The sequence below is a fragment of the Miscanthus floridulus genome, chromosome 7, assembly GCF_019320115.1.
Source record: "Miscanthus floridulus cultivar M001 chromosome 7, ASM1932011v1, whole genome shotgun sequence".
NCBI classification, from domain to species: domain Eukaryota; kingdom Viridiplantae; phylum Streptophyta; class Magnoliopsida; order Poales; family Poaceae; genus Miscanthus; species Miscanthus floridulus.
The window spans coordinates 20710014-20730903 of record NC_089586.1 but is presented as its reverse complement, the minus strand read 5'-3'; the positions used below and the strand labels follow the sequence as shown (position 1 = coordinate 20730903).

Here is a 20890-nt window from a genome sequence, read left to right as displayed (position 1 = left end):
CCTATGGTCAGGTGACATTTGGTACCACAGGAGAAGTGCCACCTTCAGCTTATAGAGTTTCTCCAGCATCAAACAGATTGCAGAGGAATATGTATGGAGATGGATATCAAGAATTTACTGATTACAGTGCTATCAATGCTGTGCCAAATCCAGGGTATAGAAGTGTTTCAGGATTGCCTTCTGGAATGCAAGTACAAGGAAATCAGGATCCAAGCATTGATGTTTTGATGCACAGGATGGCTGATATGATGCAAAATCAGTTCGGCTTGAAGCCAAAGAATCAATCCTATTCATACAAGTCTCCTTATCCAGAATGGTACAACAGAGTGGCATTGCCTCCAAGGGTCAAGCCTCCAACAGATTTGACCAAGTTTTCTGGTCAAGATGATACTAGTACCATATAGCACGTCAGTCGGTACTTAATGCAGCTTGGAGAAGCTGCTTCAGATGAAGCTTGGAGGATTCGATATTTTCCTTTGTCTCTTACAGGACCAGCTTTCACATGGTTCACGTCTCTACCAGCTCATTCCATTGGTACGTGGGCAGAACTAGAGCAGAAGTTTCATTCATATTTCTATATGGGTACCAATGAGAAGAAGTTGGTTGATCTCATGAGTCTGAGGATGAGAACAAATGAGACACCATTGGAGTATCTTCGCAGATTTAGGGAGACTAAGAATATGTGTTATTCTCTAAATTTACCAGATGATCAACTACCTGGAATAGCTATAGCAGGAATGTTGGCGAATATCAGGGAGAAGTTGTTCGGTTTAGAGTTTGATGATCTTGGCCAACTTGCACAGCGTTTAGCAGCTATGAGTAATCAAGCCCAAGGATTCAGGAGAGATAATCGCTTTCAGAAAAACAATGCCACTAATGAGGTGTATCAAGGCTTTTTGGATGAAGCGACTGAGTATATTGATGAAGATGAAATAGCTGTAGCTGAGTTAAATTGGGCAAAGGAACCCACTCAAGTTAGTCAACGTTGGTTGAAACAACAAAAGGGAACCTATGATTTTGATGTTACTAAAGCAGACAGACTTTTTGCATTGTTGATAAAGGAAGGACGCATCAAGCTGCCAGAAGGACATCCTATGCTACGTCCTGAAGGAGTGAAAGACAAAAAGTATTGTGGTTTCCATAACACTAATTCTCACTCTATCAATGATTGCCGAGTGTTCAGAATACGAATCCAGAAAGCTATCCAAGAGGGACATTTGAGGTTTGATGGCAAGATGAAAATTGATGATCAGCCTTTTCCACAAAATATGATTTCTTTCTCTGTGAATATGGTCTCTGCCAATGATCTCAAGGGTAAAGGCAAGGTGAAGGTATTGACTTCTGATAGGGCAAAGGAGAGTGGTGCTGTTGACCCGGATCGGCAAGTCACCAGTAGAGAGCTGCAGCAACGAGTTCGGTTTCAGAATAGCCGAACCGAGAAAGGTCAAACTTCCGAACCCAGAGTTACATCACGTATTTTGCTAAACAAGTGGCAGAGGGAACAAGAGAAGGAATACTGTAAGAAGCAATGGTTTATGGAAGAACGCCGGAGGTATGAGGAAGAAGTATACCGAAAGGAGCAAGAAGAATACATGACAGAACAGGAGCAGTCTCATTGGGGTTGTTCGTTCTTTAGGCATTGTTGGAATGAAGGTTTGAGGTTGCCTGCAAGAAATAATTGTCCGGAGTGTAGTGCTCAGTATTCCGAGTATAGGCAATCTCGAGTCAACCGCCGTCCCGTCTATGAAAGACTTGGAACGAAGGTTTTTGAGGATGATCGGCGTTTAAAAATAGGTGGCTTTGAGAGTCAACAAAGGAAAAGAGTTGCAGGTTCAGGTTGGATTCATGATAGAGTGCATGATGAAGAAGCTGACTTCTATAAATATGTATGGCAAAAAGGACAGTGGTGTCCTCCAGGTCTGAGGAAAAGTCAGAAAAGAAGAGTGCAACGGTTGAGGAATAGGGAGTTAGAGCTGGAAGTTACCGAAACAAAACAAATATGGCGTCCAAAAAAGAAGCCTGATGGATGTAATCCTTCGGCTAATGCTTGTATGGCTTTCTTCCTCCCATCAGAATTTATAGCTCCCGAAACCCAAGATGTCCAAGAAGAGGTGTACTCTGATTTTGATGAAAGTGAATGTCAGGATTTGATGGCTCAGCTTGTATTAACACAGCAGGCTGTTTTTGATAAACCAATCAAGAATCGTCACTTGAGACCACTCTATTTAAAGGGATATGTCAATGGCAAGCCTTTAACTAAGATGTTTGTCGATGGAGGGGCTGCTATCAATATCATGCCTTATACTACCTTCAGGAAACTTGGGATGAATAATGAAGAATTGTTGAAAACTGACATGGTGCTTAGGGACTTTGCTGGCAATATCATATAAGCTTTTGTCAATAAGAACAAAAGAGTTAGGTAAGCTTATATGACCCAAGCCAACACAATGTACTCAGAATATGAATTAAGCAAGAGTACAAGTAATAAAGCTCATTTGCATCGAAGTATAAACATGGAAGCAAAGGCAAATGAGCATAACACAAGTGATATGACATATAAATAATGCAAAGTAGAGAGCACACATGTCATATATCACAATCACGTAGATAGCACTATCACATAGATATAATAGTATGCATGAAAATAACACACGAATGCATAATAGTAATAGTGTATCACACAAATAGAACTCCAAATGTATATAATAAGCTACTACTAGATAACTAGCTCTCCCTAAATCTCGCTCCCCCTAAGTCTACATACTCGAACCCTCTCCCCCTTTGGCGTCAAACACCAAAACCTAAGGGTCGGTCGGCAGGGCTGCAGCAGATGAGCCGGGCGCTGAAGTACATGGAGCAAGATGAAACTGGGTGCCATCATCATCTGACCCTAAGCTCTAAACAGACTGACCCTCTATGGCTAGAAGCATGTCTGAAACGGTCTGGGTCTGAGCTAGGGCAGGTGCTGCCTGTGATGCTGCTAGGACGTCTGTCGTAGGATCAGAAGAGGCGACATACGAAGGGAGCCTCTGAGTAGTCATGATCACTAGAGCTGTTGTAGAGGGACCGGCGGCATACATATGTGGCGGTGTAGGCATGCATGTCAACTCACTGAAAGATGCTCCAAGACTCCTAGAGACTGACATGTCAGGCACAAAAAGCAAGGATGACTGCTCTGGTGTGAAGCCTGTCTGAAAAGGCGTGAACTGTGAGGCTACCACTGGTAAGGACAACCACTGGAACACCTGAACTATAGGTGAAGCAAATGGAGCTAGAGGCTATCCCTGACTCTGAAGCCCACTAGGCTGTACAACTGGAGTCGTCATAGTGGTGGTAGGCTAAGCAAGCTAGGGTGAAGGCTATGGCTGTGGGGTCCCAAGTGCTATTACTACATGCTGCATAAATCCCATGAGCTGCTGCTGCATAAGTAACTGCTGCTGATGAAGGAGCTGTTGCTGCCGCTAGAACTCGTCCTGACGAGCCTAAAACTATGCAAAGTTGGCAGCTGTCTCCTGAGCCTGTCGTGCCTGATCCTGCTGCATCCGCTCAAGAATGGCAATCAATGCGGGGTTCGTCTATGGTGCAGGTGGAGCTGAGCTAGAACTGCCATCCTTTGCATCATGTCTGTGTGGAGGCATTTAAGGAATCGACTAATAGTCATCATCCGAACTGTCACTAGACTTGGTCATCTCCTGCTGTGCCTCAAGCTGCTCCTCCTCTGTAGTGGCTATGCCTCTAATGATCTCACCCTACTAAGCTATTGACTCTGGAACATCTGGATGACGACTGGGCTGAGCGGGTGCCTGTGGAGTGCTATGCCTGATCCTCTATGCCATGTTATAAGCAGGAAACTTAGTGGTGGCACCCTTGTACTCTGCAACCATCTCAGGGGTCCGAACATGCATAGACTGGAGCATCAGGAATGTAATCCAATGTGCATATGGAAGCTGTCTGCGACCCTTGAAGCCCTCAGCTATAGTATCCTCCATCTCTGATAGAAGGAGGTCCCAAATGTCGAACACGGTCTGCTGCATCAGGGCATTAAGGAGCCAGAGCTGTAAGCGAGTTAGACCCTCCCTGTATCCCAACCTGGGAAGTAGTGTCCTCCTGATAATGGCCTCTAGCACTCGCGCTGTAGGAGTGAGGTCACTAGGGTTCCTCCTCGACCCCTCACCAAAGGGCTCCTTAAAGCAATGGCGCACAAGATCTGTAGGGGGCACCATCCCTCCATGAGGACGCCTGGGAGGCTCCTACTGTCCATATCATACCTCATGCAATCTGATAGGCTGATCCTGTAGCCTCAGTATCTCCCGGGCCCTGAAACTCATCACCCTGTAGTCTCTGCCATTGAATGCAAAGTGTATGAAGTTATGCTGCGGATCAACGTAGAGCGAAGCATAAAACTGCCAAACCCAAGATGGTACATATACTCCTGTCTGGCCAATTAGATTTGTCAATCCCGGCAAATATGACAAGTAGGGGCGGATATGCTCTCCGGCTGCTGCCACAATAGACTCTATACTGCATACCCATTGAGATCTGAACACTACCCCACTGTTGAGATAAGCATTATAGAAATCCTCCTAGAGTGGTGTATAGAAACCCTCTGCAGCTCTCTCATCCCTCCTCGGAGGGAACCATGTGTCAAACTCAAGAAACCTCAGCTAGCAAACCTGTCTGGCTATGGCGGCCCTCAAGTCAAGGTGTACCACTAGAGGTAGACCCTGTGGTCTAGGCGGTGGGCGTGAACCCCTGCGCTATGTAGCTAGCCTCGGTGGAACTATAGCATTGGTATGACCAGAGTGGCGTAGCTGGGGTGCTAGCTCGGTCTCCTCGGCCTGCTGACCCTCCTGAGTCTCCTGAGCTGGCTGAGGCTCTACTGGTGGGGGCTACTGCTGTGGCTCCTACTGAGACTCCCCCTGATGCTGAGGCTCCTCAATAGCCAGACGATGTCCTGCCATCATGGCAGTCCCAGGTGGACTACCATGAAGTCGCCCAATCTCCCTCAGTCTGCCCTGCGCATCTGGTGCCAGATGATCTGCTATGACAACTCTACTGCGGGCACCACCTCTCTTGGCACGCTCTATGGCCTCAGCGACTGTAGCTGCTCTCGCTGTCTCTACGTCAGGGTACTTGCGCTTCTTGGATGTCACCTACTTCATTGCCTTGCCTTTTGGTCCTACAGGCTGGCGAGGCGGGGGCCTCCTATCGTCATCTCCTGGACCACCACCAACATTCTTGGTGCAAGCCATCTGATCTGACAAGAAGATGAACTGCCTTTGATGAAGATCAACTATCAAACTGACACTCCCGAGGCTTGGCCTCGATCCTTACTCATGAGCTTGGCTCTGAGTTGACTGCCAACTGCCACAAGAACCTCAACGACACCAACTCGCTGCACGATGGAATAGATGGATATACAAATAAATATAATATATCTAATAGATGCGAAAACCTTAGGAAGCAAGCAATGTAGGTATGAAATTGAAGCGACGGGCATGCTACCTGACGATCAATGATCCGAGAAAAGAAGAGACGTCACGTGGGGAAACACTAAACTGGCTAGGGTTAGGGTTGCCAAAGCTCTGCGAAGAATTGGCCAGGGATCAGCGATAATGACGAAGTTAGGGTTGCAGCGCTGACGCTAGGTAATTTGATGAATCAGTAGAGGGGCCTTACCGGTGCGGAGGCAGGGCTAGGGCATGGCTGATCGGTGCAGTGGAGCTGCTCATTGGCTAGAGACACCGGACGCACTAGCTCGGCTCCGGCGGCGCTGGATCGCGAGAGGCATGCAGGAGCAGAGGACGGTGATGTGGTGACGCACGGTGGCTTGAGCACGAGAGGAGGCTCGGTGGGACCAAGAGCAGGGCGGACGGTGGTGGCGCGTGGCTAGCTGGCAAGGCGTGTTGTGGCGACGTCGGCGGCTAGGGCAATGGACTAGATGGGGTGGTATGGCCGGATTGGATTAAATAGGTCCCCCAACACAACAGATAAGAAAACGGAAGAAGAGTCCTGATGCCGCGCGAGATCCACTGACCGGACGCTCCGGTGGTAGCGATCGGACGCTACCACCCAGCGTCCGATCGATTCCAAAGAGGTCCAATTCCTCTAGAATCACGACCGGATGCGTCCGGTGGTCCATGACCGGACGCAGGCAGGGTCCGGTTAGTACAGCTTGTTCCTTCTTCAAATGACCGGACGCTGGATCCCTTCCTGACCGAATGCACAAATGCAGCGTCCGGTCACTCCTTCAGCAGCAGTTCACCTCCTGTGAACTGACCAGACGCTGGACAGCAGCGTCTGGTGGTCCTTTTCCAGCAAATCTTCAAAGTTCCTTCGCGCTGCCTGTTCCCAGTCAAGTCCCAACTTGAATAAGATCCAAATAAACACCAATTGGGACTGATATGAGTGACCTCTCTCAAACCCTCATATTTTTCAAAATATTTTGCCTTAGGCTATAATTCTTTTTAAGAAAATAGGCAATAAGAGGGCAAATGGAATAAAACGACGAAACAACATCCATGCATATGCAATACTTTGTAAGTAAATCTAGTTGCTTGTCAAGTTTGATCCAAGGTTAAGCTTCTTCACACGCTTTTCGGCGGTTATCTTAACCATGTTAGACAAGCCCTATATGCATTACCAAAAATTAAACATGTTGTATATTACAATGAATGCAAGGGACAACACAAGCTTAATTTTTTGTGAAGTTGCTAAAGTCAAGCACATTGAGCTCATTCCGCAATCTACAAAATGTAGCCTCATCTAGCGGTTTAGTGAAGATATCCGCTAATTGATCTTCGGTTCTTATACCTTCTAGTGATATATCATTTTTAGCAATATGATCTCTTAGAAAGTGATGGCGGATATCTATGTGCTTAGTGCGAGAGTGTTGAACTGGATTATTTACAAGTTTTACCGCACTTTCATTGTCGCACAAAAGAGGTACCTTTTCTAGAACTACACCATAGTCTAGCAAAGTTTGTTTCATGTATAATATTTGTGCACAACAAGCACCCGTGACAATGTATTCCGCTTCGGTGGTGGACAAAGCCACACTATTTTGTTTCTTGGAGGACCAAGACACAAGTGATCTACCAAGCAAATGGCACCCTCCGAATGTGCTCTTTCTATCAACTTTGCATCCGGCGTAATCTGAATCGGAATAGCCAATTAATTCAAATAAAGCTCCTTTGGGATACCAAAGGCCAATGCTTGGTGTGTGCTTAAGATACCTAAGGATTCTCTTTATGGCAATAAAATGTGTTTCCCTAGGACTAGCTTAAAATCTAGCACACATACACACACTAAACATGATGTCAGACCTAGATGCGGTCAAATATAACAAACTACCAATCATTGAATGGTAGAGAGTTTGATCAATCGGGTTACCTCCCTCATCTAGGTCGAGATATCCATTGGTAGGCATTGGTGTCTTGATTGGCTTACATTCATCCATCTTAAATCTCTTGAGAAGATCTTTTGTGTATTTCTCTTGAGAGATGAAGATGCATTCTTTCATTTGCTTGACTTGAAAACCAAGAAAGAATGTAAGCTCACCAATCATTGACATCTCGAACTCCTTCGACATCAATTCACCAAATTCTTTGCATGAGTCTTCATTTGATGATCCAAAGATGATATCATCAACATATACTTGACAAATGAAGATATGCTCATCAAGCTTCTTGGTGAATAGTGTGGTGTCGACCTTCCCAATGGTGAAGCCCTTCTCAATGAGAAAGTCCTGAAGGCGCTCATACCAAGCTCTTGGGGCTTGCTTAAGCCCATATAGTGCCTTGGATAACCTATAAATATGATTAGGATATTTAGGGTCTTCAAACCCGGGAGGTTGATCAACATAGACTAGTTCATTAATAAAGCCATTTAAAAATGCACTCTTCACATCCATTTGATATAGTTTTATTTCATGATGTGATGCATATGCAAGTAGGATACAGATGGCTTCTAATCTTGCAACCGGTGCAAAGGTCTCTCCAAAATCCAAACCTTCAACTTGAGAGAACCCCTTTGCAACTATCCTTGCCTTGTTCCTCACAACAACACCTTGATCATCTTGCTTGTTACGGAACACCAACTTTGTTTCAATGACTCTTGCACCTTTTGGTCGCTCTTCAAGAGTCCAAACTTCATTACGAGTGAAGTTGTTCAACTCTTCATGCATGGCATTGATCCAATCTGGATCTTTAAGAGCTTCTTCTACCTTGGTAGGCTCATAACAAGAGACAAAAGAGTGATGAGTAATAAATGAAGTAAGTTTTTGAGATCAAGTCATTACACCCTTTGATGAACTCCCTATGATGAGATATTGTAGATGATCTTGTAGGAGAGGTGTATTTCTTCTATTGACCACTTGAGGAGGTGGTTGTGGAGCATCAACATCTTGTGCTTGTACCACCATTTGCTCATGGGAGATATGAGTATCTTCATTTTCTACTCTCCCATCTTTTTTACCATCTTGTGACACACTTGATGAAGAAGGTTGATCAATGACTTGTACATCATCTTCATCATCTTTTGGCTTGATGTCTCCCACCGGAATATTCTTCATAGCCTCCCTCAATGGTTCATCACCTACATTACCAAGATTCTCATGTGCTCCTTGGGAGCCGTTAGATTCATCAAATTCCACATCATATGTTTCTTCAACCAAGCCAGTGGTATGATTAAATACTCTATATGCTTTGGACTTTAATGAGTAACCAACAAGAAAACCAATATCACAATGTCTTTGGAACTTTCCTAGGTGTTGCCACTTCTTGTAGATGTAACATTTGCAACCAAACACCCTAAAGAATGAGACGTCCAGCTTCTTCCCATTGAGCAACTCATAAGGTGTCTTGCCAAGGAACTTTTGAAGGAATAGGCGGTTGGATGCATAACATGCGGTGTTGATTGCTTCCGCCTATAGAGCTTCAGGGGTGTTGTACTCATCTAGCATTGTCCTTGCAAGAGTGATCAACGTTCGGTTCTTTCTCTCAACTATACCATTTTGTTGAGGAGTATAAGTTGCGGAGACTTCATGTTTGATTCCAACTTCATCACAATAGGCTTCAATGTCTGTGTTGTCAAATTCTTTGCCATTGTCACTTCTAATCTTCTTGAGCTTCACTTCAAATTCATTTTGAGCTCTCTTGGCAAACTTCTTGAAGCAAGATGCAACTTTGGATTTGTCATGAAGGAAGAATATCCATGTATACCTTGAATAGTCATCCACAATTACAAGACAATAGAGATTCTCTCCCAAACTTTTGTATGTTGTTGGTCCAAATAAATCTATGTGTAGGAGTTCTAGCACTCTTGTGGTTAACATGAAAGCTTTGGTTGGATGAGTATTTGCAACTTGCTTGCTGGCTTGACATGCACTACAAAGCTTGTCCTTCTCAAACTTCACATCCTTCAACCCTCTCACTAAATCATTCTTCATAAGCTTCTTGAGTGAGCTCATCCCAACATGAGCAAGTCTTCTATGCCATAACCACCCAAGTGTTATTTTGATGAATAGGCAAGTCTTCAAATTTGCATCTTCGGAGGTGAAGTCAACTAGATATAAGTTGTATCTAAATCCATTGAATATCACTTGATTGTCATCTACCTTGGATACAACAACCTCCTTCTCGGTGAACAAGCATTAGAAGCCAAGATCACACAATTGTCCAATGGATAGCAAGTTGAAGCTTAATGAAGCAACATATAGCACATTGGAGATGGAATGATCATTTGATATTGTCACTTTGCCCAATCCTTTAACCTTACCCTTTAAATTATCTCCAAATGTTATTTTCTCTTGTCCATCTACCTCTTCATCTAGTGAGGTGAACATACAAGGATCACCGGTCATATGTTGAGTGCAACCACTATCAATAACCCAATGACTTCCATCGGTCTTGTAGTTCACCTACACACATGAGATTCAAGCTTTAGGGATCCAAACTTGTTGAGGGCCCTTCACCTTCTCAACAAGTGACTTAGCCACCCAAATCTTCTTAGGTCTATTCTTGTTAGGGGGTCCTAAGAACATGACTTTCATCTTTCCACTAGAATTTTTTTAAGCATGTAGTGAGCATTGAAAGTAATGGGTCTAGCATGCTTGGGCAAGGGTTGTGGTGGTGGAGTTTGACACTCATGAGCAAAGTGGCCTTTTTGTCCACACTCAAAACATCTCTTTGGCTTTGGCTTTGGCTTTGATTGTTGTTGTTGAGCTTGAGCCTTCTTCTTCTCTACACTTGCCACATATCCAATGCCACTTCTATCTATCTTCATAACGGTGTTCATGAGTAGCTCACTTTGGAGATGCTTGCCTCTAGCAAACTTGCTCAATCCCACCTTGAGATGTTCTTTCTCCATCTTGAGCTTCTTGTTCTCTTCCTTGAGAACCTCATTGTTCTTTTCTTCCTTGAGCTTCTTGTTTTCTTCTTTGAGCTTCTCATTCTCAAGGATCAACTCTTTGTCATGATCAAGAGTTTCTAGCACAATGGTGTTGTGGCTTTTCATCTCTTCAAGATCTTTCATGAGCTTCTCATTATCACTCTTGAGCTTGACATACTCATCATAGTCATTGCACTCAACCACTTGCTTGCCTTTGCTACTAGATCCATGCTCAATGCTCTCATCAATTAAATCATCACATGAGGTAGCTATATCAATCTTAACAACATGGTTAATAGCATCATATGGCTCATTTGGTAAGAATTCTTGAGCAATAACAAGAGTATCATAATTGATCTTTAGAGTTATATATTCATCTTTTAGCTTGTTGCAACTAGTGATGAGCTCATTGTGCACCCACTCAAGTTTATCATGTTTATCTTTAAGCTCTTTCTTAGAAGATTTGAGCTCCTTGAGTTTGAATGATATAGAATTATTTGTTTCTTTGAGCTCAACATTATCCTTTTCCAATGTATCACATTTAGCTAAGAGTGAATCATTTTTAGCATCAAGCTTTTCATTTTTAGCTCTACTCTTTCTAATGACCTTAGTGTATTTTCTTAGTATTTTGACAAGATCATCATATGAAGGTGAATCATCATCATCGCTATCACTATCACTATTATCATCATTAGCATATTCATCATCACTACTATCATCATCATTTGATACCTTGCGTTCACCCTTGGCCATAAGACATAGGTGTGTAGAGGATGATGGCGATGGTGGCGGTGAAGATGAAAGATCAATAGCAATGGCGGCCACCTTCTCATTATCACTATCATCATCGGATGATCCACTAGATGAGTCAATGTCTGTGAGCCAATCACCGACGATGTAGGCCTTGCCACTCTTCTTCTTCTTATAGAAGTCCCTCTTTTTGCCATCTCTCTTCTTGTATGGCTTGTTCCTTTTCTTCTCATCTTCATCTTCATTGCTTGAGTCATCTTTCTTGCCCTTGTTCTTGAACTTGTCTTTCTTGGGCTTTGTGCATTGATGAGCTAGATGGCTAAGTTCGCCATAATTGTAGCAATCCATCTCGGAGATTGGCTTTCTTCTTGAGCTAGTGAAGAACTTCTTCTTCTTGCCGTCAAACTTGATGCCACTCTTGTTTAGCTTCTTTAGCATCTTGGCGGTCTTCTTCACCATGAGAGCAAGACTTTCTTCATCATCTTCATCACTTGAGCTCTCATACTCAAGTCTTGCTTTGCCCTTATCTTGGCTAGCTTTGAATGCTAAGTCCTTCTCTTTGTTTTTTGTAGAGGATGAGCCATCTTGTGGCGTGATGTGTATGTACATCTCATAAGCATTGATCTTTCCCAAGATTTGTGTCAGTGTAGCGGTGAAAAGATCACCTTGATGTAGCACGGTCACAATGTGCCCATATTTGTCAATGGGGAGGACACTCAAGATCTTTCTCACAACGTCGGATGGTGATATTTGAGTAAGTCCAAGCCCATTGACTTCCTCTACAAGAACATTTAAACGAGAATACATCTCATTAGCACTTTCTTTGGGAAGCATCTCAAATGAATTTAGCTTTTTAATCACAAGATGATAGCGTTCCTCATGCTCACTCTTGCTTCCCTCATGGAGCGCACAAACGTCCGACCATAGTGCATGGGCGTCTTTGTGGTTCCTTACGCGGTTGAACACATCTTTGCAAAGGCCTCTAAAAATGGTGTTTCGAGCCTTTGCATTCCATTTTTCATAGTTAACCTCATCGCCTTGTAGGTTAGTAGCATCCCGAGGTTTTGGGAAGCCTTTAGAGGCGGCTCTAAGAATACCAACGTCTGGAGCTTCTAAGTACGCCTCCATGCGGATTTTCCAATATGGAAAGTCATCTCCCTCAAAGATAGGAGGAGGTCCATCCCCGTGAGACATCTTGCTCAAAGCGATTAAGCTTAAAACATGAGCACCAGGCTCTGATACCAATTGAAAGGATTAAGATGCCCAAGAGGGGGGGGGGTGAATTAGGCTAATTCTAAATTTTCTTGCAATAATCAAATCCTATGGTTAGCCCAATTAACCCCTTGTGCCTAGAAAAGTGTTTCTATTAATCTAACGCACAACGGACTTGCAACCTATGTTCCAAACTTACTCTAGCATGACAATTCTATGAATGTAAAGACAAGTATTGAATTGCTCAAAGTATATGCTCAAAGTAAATAGAAAGAGAGAAATGCGACGATATTTTGCTGAGGTATCGGAGAGTCGCCACTCCCCACTAGTCCTCGTTGGAGCACCCGTGCAAGGGTGTAGCTCCCCCTTGATCCGCGCAAGGATCAAGTGCTCTCTACAGGTTGATTCTTCCACACTCCATCGCGGCGAATCACCCAAAGCCGCTCACAACTTGAGTTGGGTCACCCACAAGCTCCGTCGGGTGATCATCAAGCTCCCAATCACCACCAAGTCGTCTAGGTGATGGCGATCACCAAGAGTAACAAGCACGAACTCTCACTTGACCACGTGAAGCCTAATGAGAAGATGGATGCATACTTTGCTACTCTTGATTCACTAATGAGGCTACTCTCTTGGATTCTCAAATCTCAATCACCTCACTAGGACCTTGCTCTTCTTGGCACTCACAAACGTGTTTCTCAGCTGTTGGAATGAGCAAAAGTGACTCCACACACGAGTGGAGCTTCTATTTATAAGGCAGCCTGAAAAACGAACCGTTATGAGCTTCTGCGGGGTGACCGGACGCTCCGGTCATGTTGACCGGACGCTCCGGTCAGTTCAACCCGCGAACCAGTGAAAATGTGTTGACTGGACGCTGGCAGGGTCCGGTCACCACTGATCGGACGCGTTCGGTCGCATTAAACCCTTACTGGAACCTTACTGTACTCGACCGGACGCTGAACCCCCAGGGTCCGGTCAGTACTGACCAGATGCGTCCGGTCGCAGATTCCCTTCTCTGGAACCTTACTGGAGTCGACCAGATGCTGGACTTCAGCGTCCGGTCAGTTGACCTCTCCAGCGTCCGGTCGCACCGAACATAGTCTCATGATCAAATGAACTGACCGGACCCTGCGGCCAGCGTCCGGTCGCACCGGAGCCAGCGTCCGGTCAGCATTTGACCCTCCATTCACTTCCAACTCTCGATCATATGTAAATGAAGTTTGCTCCAAAGAATCTTAGGCATTCATAGGAGCTACCTAGAGCTAATTTTAACAAGTGTGCACCACACCTAACTCACTAAACTCAACTAGATCAAGCTACCCATCCATACCCTCCTTAATAGTGCGACCAAAGGAAAAACAGAGTCCAAAACTACTCTAAGTGTCTTTCCAACTCCAATCGACACTTAAAACTAGTCATCCTTAACCTTGTCATCAATCATTTGAAAACCGAAACGATTTCCATCGTAGGGGCATGACCACCTCGATTGCCCAATCGATCTCCATTACCATGACCTAACTTTATTGCCTCTGCAAAACACACGTTAGTCATAGTAATATTGTATTGACATTAATCACCAAAATCCAACTAGGGGCCTAGATGCTTTCAGTCCCTTTAGTAATTTAGTTTTTGACGAGAATATAATTCTTTGTACATGCACATATTACTCAACTATTTAAATCCACTCTGATCCGATTCTCCTTCATCTTAATTCATACCATTTTTATTTCCAAAAAAAATCCCATTAGTATCTGCGTTCGTGTATCATTCGCTCTGATATGAATTTCAATAAAAAACAAATTAGAATATGAGACACTCTCTGCGTCCAAAAAAAATAGTGTCATTCTCATTTATCGAGAAGTCAAACATTTACAACTTTGATCAAATATATATAAAAAAATATTAATATTAATGTGTGCAATTAGTATCATGATATGAATCGCTCAAAATATTTTCATCATAATAAACTTATTTGGAAATACAAATGTTGCCAATATTTACGATAAATTTAGTCAAACTTTTAAAAACAATTGATCAGCGGAAATCTTATACCAACATTCTTTTTTGGACGACAGAGGAGGAAGTAGACATTATACACGCCCATTTGTTCCGAGTGAAGCTACCAACTGGACGGAACGATGCTAGCTGTCGGCCGGCCTGCACCACCTCGACCATAATCGAAAATCCATCTGGATCGACGTACGTACGCCTGGTCGCTCAAGGCTTTGCGTCACGCGCTACTTGTTGTCGCGCATTGCTATCCTATCCCAGTGCGCACAAGCCCATCAACAACGACCTGCCCGGCGCGCTGATATGTCCGCTTGTTTTATAAGCTGTACTTTTTCAGTCAACGAATAGTATTATTTTCTCACAATAAATTAGTCAATAGTACTTTCAGCCGTGACTTATCAGCTAAATGAACATGGCTATGATTGGTCGGTGTGTCACATCAAAGATCCCGTCCGTTGGCGGAACTGTTATCCAATCGCTCTATAGCTGATTGGTTGGTGGCGCGCGGGGCACGGGAGTCGCCTCACAGGAGTCAGGACAGACCCGGTCGCATGCACTGCACCCCACGCAGTCAAACACGCGCTGTGCAGCACCATGCAGCGCCAAGTCTCCAACCTGGGACACCGGCTATATATTCATGTTCATCCATGCCGCTTCTCCTCATCCATCCAAGCTAAGCGCCGTTCTAGGTACTCAATAATCACAAGTACCTTTTACCTCAAGGAGCTCGCACGTCGATCGATTGTTACACGACCTGCTTCCTTCTCTTCTTTCGCTCGTCTGACGACACACATTCTCAAGCCAACAAGTTCAGTTAATTTGTACTCCTAGGCAGCTGCAGCCATGGCGAGAAGGTCTTGCAAGCTCCTCCTCGCTCTCCTTGTTGTCGCAGCAATGGCGGCGTCTCCTCTAGCTCTCGCGTACGACCCGAGCCCTCTCCAGGACTTCTGCGTCGCCGACACCGCCTCCTCCGTGTTCGTGAACGGGCTGGTGTGCAAGGACCCAGCGCAGGTATCCGCGTCCGACTTCGCCTTCTCGGGCCTGCAGAACGCCGGCGACACCTCCAACGCGTTCGGCTCCAAGGTGACGCTCGTGGACGTGCGCGCGCTGCCGGGGCTCAACTCGCTGGGCGTCTCCATGGCGCGCCTCGACATCGCCCCGGGCGGCCTCAACCCGCCGCACACGCACCCGCGCGCCACCGAGGTGCTCACCGTCGTCCAGGGCCAGATGTACGTCGGCTTCCTCGCCACCGACGGCACGCTCTTCGCCAGGGTCCTCTCGAAGGGCAACGTCTTCGTCTTCCCCAAGGGCCTCGTCCACTTCGAGTTCAACTGCGGCGCCAGCCCCGCCGTCGGCATCGCCGGGCTCAGCAGCCAGAACCCCGGGCTCATCCGCGCCGCTGACTCGCTCTTCGGCGCCACCCCCGCCATCACCGACGAGGTGCTCGCCAAGGCGTTCAGGATCGACGCCGCCACCGTGCAGAGGATTAAGGCGCAGTTCGCCACCAAGTAAAATTATTGACTGCTAGTGTTTATCCTGGCCTACTCTGGCTGCATATTGCCGGGGTGTCAGTCATTTGTCATCAAATTCTGATTGTTTGATTTTTAATTTTTTATTGTGTATTAATTCATCATGTCTTATTGGATAAATAATTCTATTTTTTTCAAAAGTGGTGGAACAATGCAACTATAATTTATCCTGTACATCTTATTGGGCTTTGTTGTGGTACCCCAAATGACTATGAGCCGTTCATTTATTTCGATCATACGGTCGCGATGAACTATTACCTCCTAGGAGCTAATAGATGAAATGTATATTTATTAAATTTTTATTTTATAATAAAATAGGACAAATAAGGAAAGTTTTAGGTATAGAAAATCTTTTTATAAGATATGATTGATACGCCCGTGATCTGATAGATATGGTAAATCTTTTTTATTTTATAACTTTGGACTTGATATATTTTGATTTGCATTAAATTTTGATAAATCCTATACGGCACTCGGTTGTTCTGCCGTCGGTCGACACGCGATTTTCTATCCCTTGGATCTGACACGCGTCAGCCTTCTGATTTTTGTCTCTCTATTGTCCGCGCTTTGCCCACCGCACGCATTTTTTCTGGGCTCAATTCCAGATGCGCTTCGCCTCCGCCCGCTGCCGCCGCCGCGGAGAAGTGCGGCCACCCGTGGCCCGCCACCGTCGCTGCGAAGAAGCGCGGCCACCCATGGCCCACCGCCGTGGCGCCCGCAGAGGCCGCCGCCGGGAACTGGAAACAAAGGTTGTTGGACTGGGACAGCCGCCCGCTCCGCCAGGCCTTCCTCCGATGCGCTGCGCCTCGCCGGTGCCCAGCCCCAGCTGGCAGCCAAGGCGGCCGAGGAGCAACGCCAGGGGTAACCCATGAGACGAGCCCGCGCGCCGCCGGCCCCCACCGCGATTTGATATATATTTGTCTGATATCTGTAATTCATAGAAAATATTTTGTAAATGTTTTTAAAAGATTTGGTATATATTTTTGTAAGATCTGTAATTCATAGAAATATAAATTATCTTATCCCTAAATTATACTCCCTCCGTTCCTTAATATAAGCCATATAGTTTTTAGCACGAATATTAACGCACGGCTTGGAGAAGTACGTGAGACCGAGGAAAAAAAAGAAAAATTACACACGCACCGATTGGTTCCCCTCATCGCTGGACACCGCCTACCTTTCCCGCGAGCGACGACGCGGCATGCAGAGGGAAGCGCAGGACAGGCAGTGGACTCAGCGACACCGACGAGCATCATTTTGAATGTGAGTATTTTACTCTCTCTCCCGCGCGGGATGCAGAGGGAAAAGCCTCGGCAAGTTGAAAAGCGATGGAAGTTTTTGGCTCATCCAAAAATTCCAGCAGAGGAGGGAATCACAATGGCGCCAATGATCAGAAATTTTCGTTTTGTAAACAGCGACCTTGGAGCTATAAATTCTCCCCATCGCTTTCTCACCAGTCTCCCGCTCGAGCTCGACATCTCTAATGGCTGGTCGCCGCTCCGGGTGGATCAACTGGAATGCCCTCGGCGACGAGGCAGAGGAGGATGCTGCCGAGTTGAACTACGACTACGAGTGGCTTGAACCAGGTTTTCCCACTTTAATTCATCGTTTGTGCAATAGATTCTTCATTCGTTTCGCGATCTGTGCATAATTCGGATTTGCTATCTTGACAGAGGTAGAAGTGACAGAGTCGTATGGCAACGGTGGAGAAGAAGGGGACGGCCACGCCGGACTAGGTGGTCACGGCGACGCGGGACAAGCACTTCACGGACACGGCCATGTCCTTGACGTCCGCGAAGGACTCGGTGGCCCGCTACTCGGTGGTCGCCATGGTCTTGCGCACCGGGTGCGGTCCATCGTCAACAGCGCCATGGTCGGCGCTCATGGCGTGGGCGCCAGCAGGGAGGACGCACTGCAGTTACGTGGGCGAGCTCGCCTGGGACTAACAGGTCGCAACCGTGGGCGTGCACCTGTGACACGATGGCCTCCTCATCTTCCTATTCAAGGTAATCTGCTACTCGAGTTGATGCATGTTTTGTTCAGATCATGGGTACGATTAGATGTCTGCATGTGCTTGTTTATGGTCCATGTATCCATGTATCCTTTGTAACCTGACCATGTATACGACTAGAAGTAGCAATCTGACCATGTTTACGGTTTACTCATTCGTAATTTAGGTGCGAATGGAGGCAGAGGACTCAGCGACAACGACGAGCATGTAGAAGTTGAACCCGAGGGAGGCGCCAATGAGGAAGGAAGGCAGAACGGAGAAGCCACTGGTAATCTTGCATCTTGTTCCTTAAATTCATCTTGCATGCTGTACTCACACGTTGATTTGCACTGCATTTTTAAAACTAGCAGTAATGAATTTACACTACTTTAATCTGCAGGTGCCAACGGTACATTGAGGAGGAGAAGAAGGTGGTATCGACTCCATGAGAAGCAAACTGCCTACACAATGCTTCTAGAGAGGACAGCTCCTGGTGTATTGAGTCGAGGAGTGTCTCAAGAAGTGTCTGTACTAACGGGCATACCTGTGCAGACATTGCAGAAGTGGTGGAAGAAATGCAAGGATGTCGGTGGAATGCACGGACTGGAAAACAATAAGTCAATAAACTGTGGGCGAGAAGTCAGTCTTCGTTCCGGGCAATTGAAGACACATCACACATGGCACCAGCTTGATCTCCTCCTTCAGCATGGGAAGCGAGGTCGCCGTCTTCGTGTCCTTGTCCATTGGAAGCGAGATCACTTGCTTTGTCTTCTCCTTGGGCATGGAAGATGAGTTGCAGTTGTCCATGGAGTCTGGCGTGAAAGAGAGGGAGAGAAACAAAGCTACTGCGCGTGCCAGACTCAGATGGAATGCATATGTACATAGAAACAAAGCTACGGAGTATCAATAGTTCTGTTAAGAAAAAAAAATTCCTAAATCTAAGGGATTGATTGGGGCATATGCTATATTTTGAAATTTTCTTTAGAAATCTATATGGCTTATATTAAGGAACGGAGGGAGTATCAATCTGTCCAATAAATTATAGTGCATGAATCATTGTAAATATAGTAATAAGACAATGTAAATATAGTTAGAAGATACTGTAAATGCATGAAAAAAATCAGGTGCCAGGAACTTTCAAAACACTCACTTATGTATATGCATTTTAGGTGAGAGTAGATACGTGACATGATTTTACCGTGTGCATGCAAAATTTTTAGAGCGACACATTAAAGTTTTATGTCCAATATGATTTGCATGTGCGTATGCATTTTAGGTGAGTGGATACGGGACATGCATGCGTATTATTAGCCTGTGTATGCGTGTTGCATGTAACGTAATTTCATTTGTAACTTTAGAATTTGATAAAAAATATGTTTGTAACTTTAGCATTTGATAAAAGTTTCTATGTTATATATGAATTTAGTGACATTTTGTTTAATTGCTGCAAGCTCTAATACTGAAAAACTATATTAATCTATTGATATTTCGATGGAAACATCACACGTATTATATGTGTATATGAGTCGAATAGTTCAAATTTAAATTTATATTTGGATTTCAACTTGATTTTGAAGACAACAAATATCCACTTACTTTATCTATTATTTTATTAGAATAAATAATTGTGCATGTTCAAATTTAAAACACGTCTCCACGGAAGGAAGGGGCTAGCTAGCATGTACGTGGGGAATCGGCATGCATGTCTTCCTGGATTTCCCTCCCGTCATTAGTGAGATGTGGCGAGATTTTATTTTGTTTTCCTGGATTTTTTAATTCATTAAGTAATTTATAAAATGTGAAAAATCAATAGCTTAGATTGATTTGAAATATTACCTCCACAGAGGTAAAGTTTATACCTTAGTATTGCCCTTAAAATAATTATATTCCCTTTATCCATTTCTTTAACGGCAGCACTATTTTGATTATGTGTTTAGTCGAAGCTCTGGTATCCATGTATTCAATGCTTGGTTGGTTCACTACTAACTTACTAAGGCACTATATACAATGGTTCTAAATATTTCTGATTGCCTGCTACAGTGCATGGAGGACTTGAGCCAATAAAATAAAAAATAACATTGACTTTACCGGCTTCTACTTCATTTTAAAAGGAAAAAGGAAAACGACTCGTCGGGTTCATACACCCAGGGTCCCTCATGTACCGGCTTCCCACTAAAGGTTCGGCCCAGCCGACAACATTGCGAACGACGTGTAACTCCTGAGCCGGCTCAAATACCTGAACGACAGGCCAGAAGGGCAACCCAATCTCCGACCGGAAGGTCTGGCTGAGAAGGAACGACGCCCGCTTCCGACTCCGGCCCGCCTCCGTACGGCCTCTCCGACCGGAAGGCCTGGCCAAACACCACTTCCGACTCCGACCTGCGTCTCCGACCGGGGATGCGTCGAACCCGTGCTCACAGCTCTTCTCCAACTGGCACAATCAGAGCCGACTGGGACCAACCGACCGGGAACGCCCGCTCAGTAAGGACCAGGAAACGGACGAAGAAAGTAAGGCAGGGCACTCAAGTCAAACTGCAATATCAAGGACCGTACCCTGTACATCTACAGGACAGTACCCTGCGACCTTCCTGGCATGACAGAACCCAAGCAGTGTTGTAGGCGCCGACATTTTTTCCTACAGTGTTGTGGGCGCCATCGACTCCCATACCAGACAAACACGGTAAGGCTCCCCCCACATGCCTCTGGACATCAACAGTGTTGTGGGCGCCGGCATTTACCATACCAGACGAACATGGTAAAACCCCCTACATGCCTCTGGGCATCAACAGTATGGCAGGCACCGACGTCTGCCATACCAGAAGAAGACAACGCAACCTCCCACGTGCATCCGCCATTAAACAGTATTGTGGGCGCCTACCATTATCTGGTACCCGTCGGCGTGAGCAACAAGACTTAGTAGCATACGTACTCTCTCTCTCTCTCACTTGTAAGGCCGTCTCCTTTATCAATAAAAGGGGATGCACCCCTCTCAACAAAAGGGAGGGATCAG

The 20890-nt window shown here is 45.3% G+C and overlaps 1 protein-coding gene across 1 annotated transcript; it reads left to right on the top strand.

Moving 5' to 3' along the window:
• Window positions 1-15204: 15204 nt before the first annotated feature.
• On the top strand, window positions 15205-15873 carry LOC136462760 (putative germin-like protein 2-1). Its single transcript, XM_066461810.1, has one exon. It carries the CDS (start codon window positions 15205-15207, stop codon window positions 15871-15873), a length of 669 nt encoding a protein of 222 aa, XP_066317907.1.
• Window positions 15874-20890: the final 5017 nt, after the last annotated feature.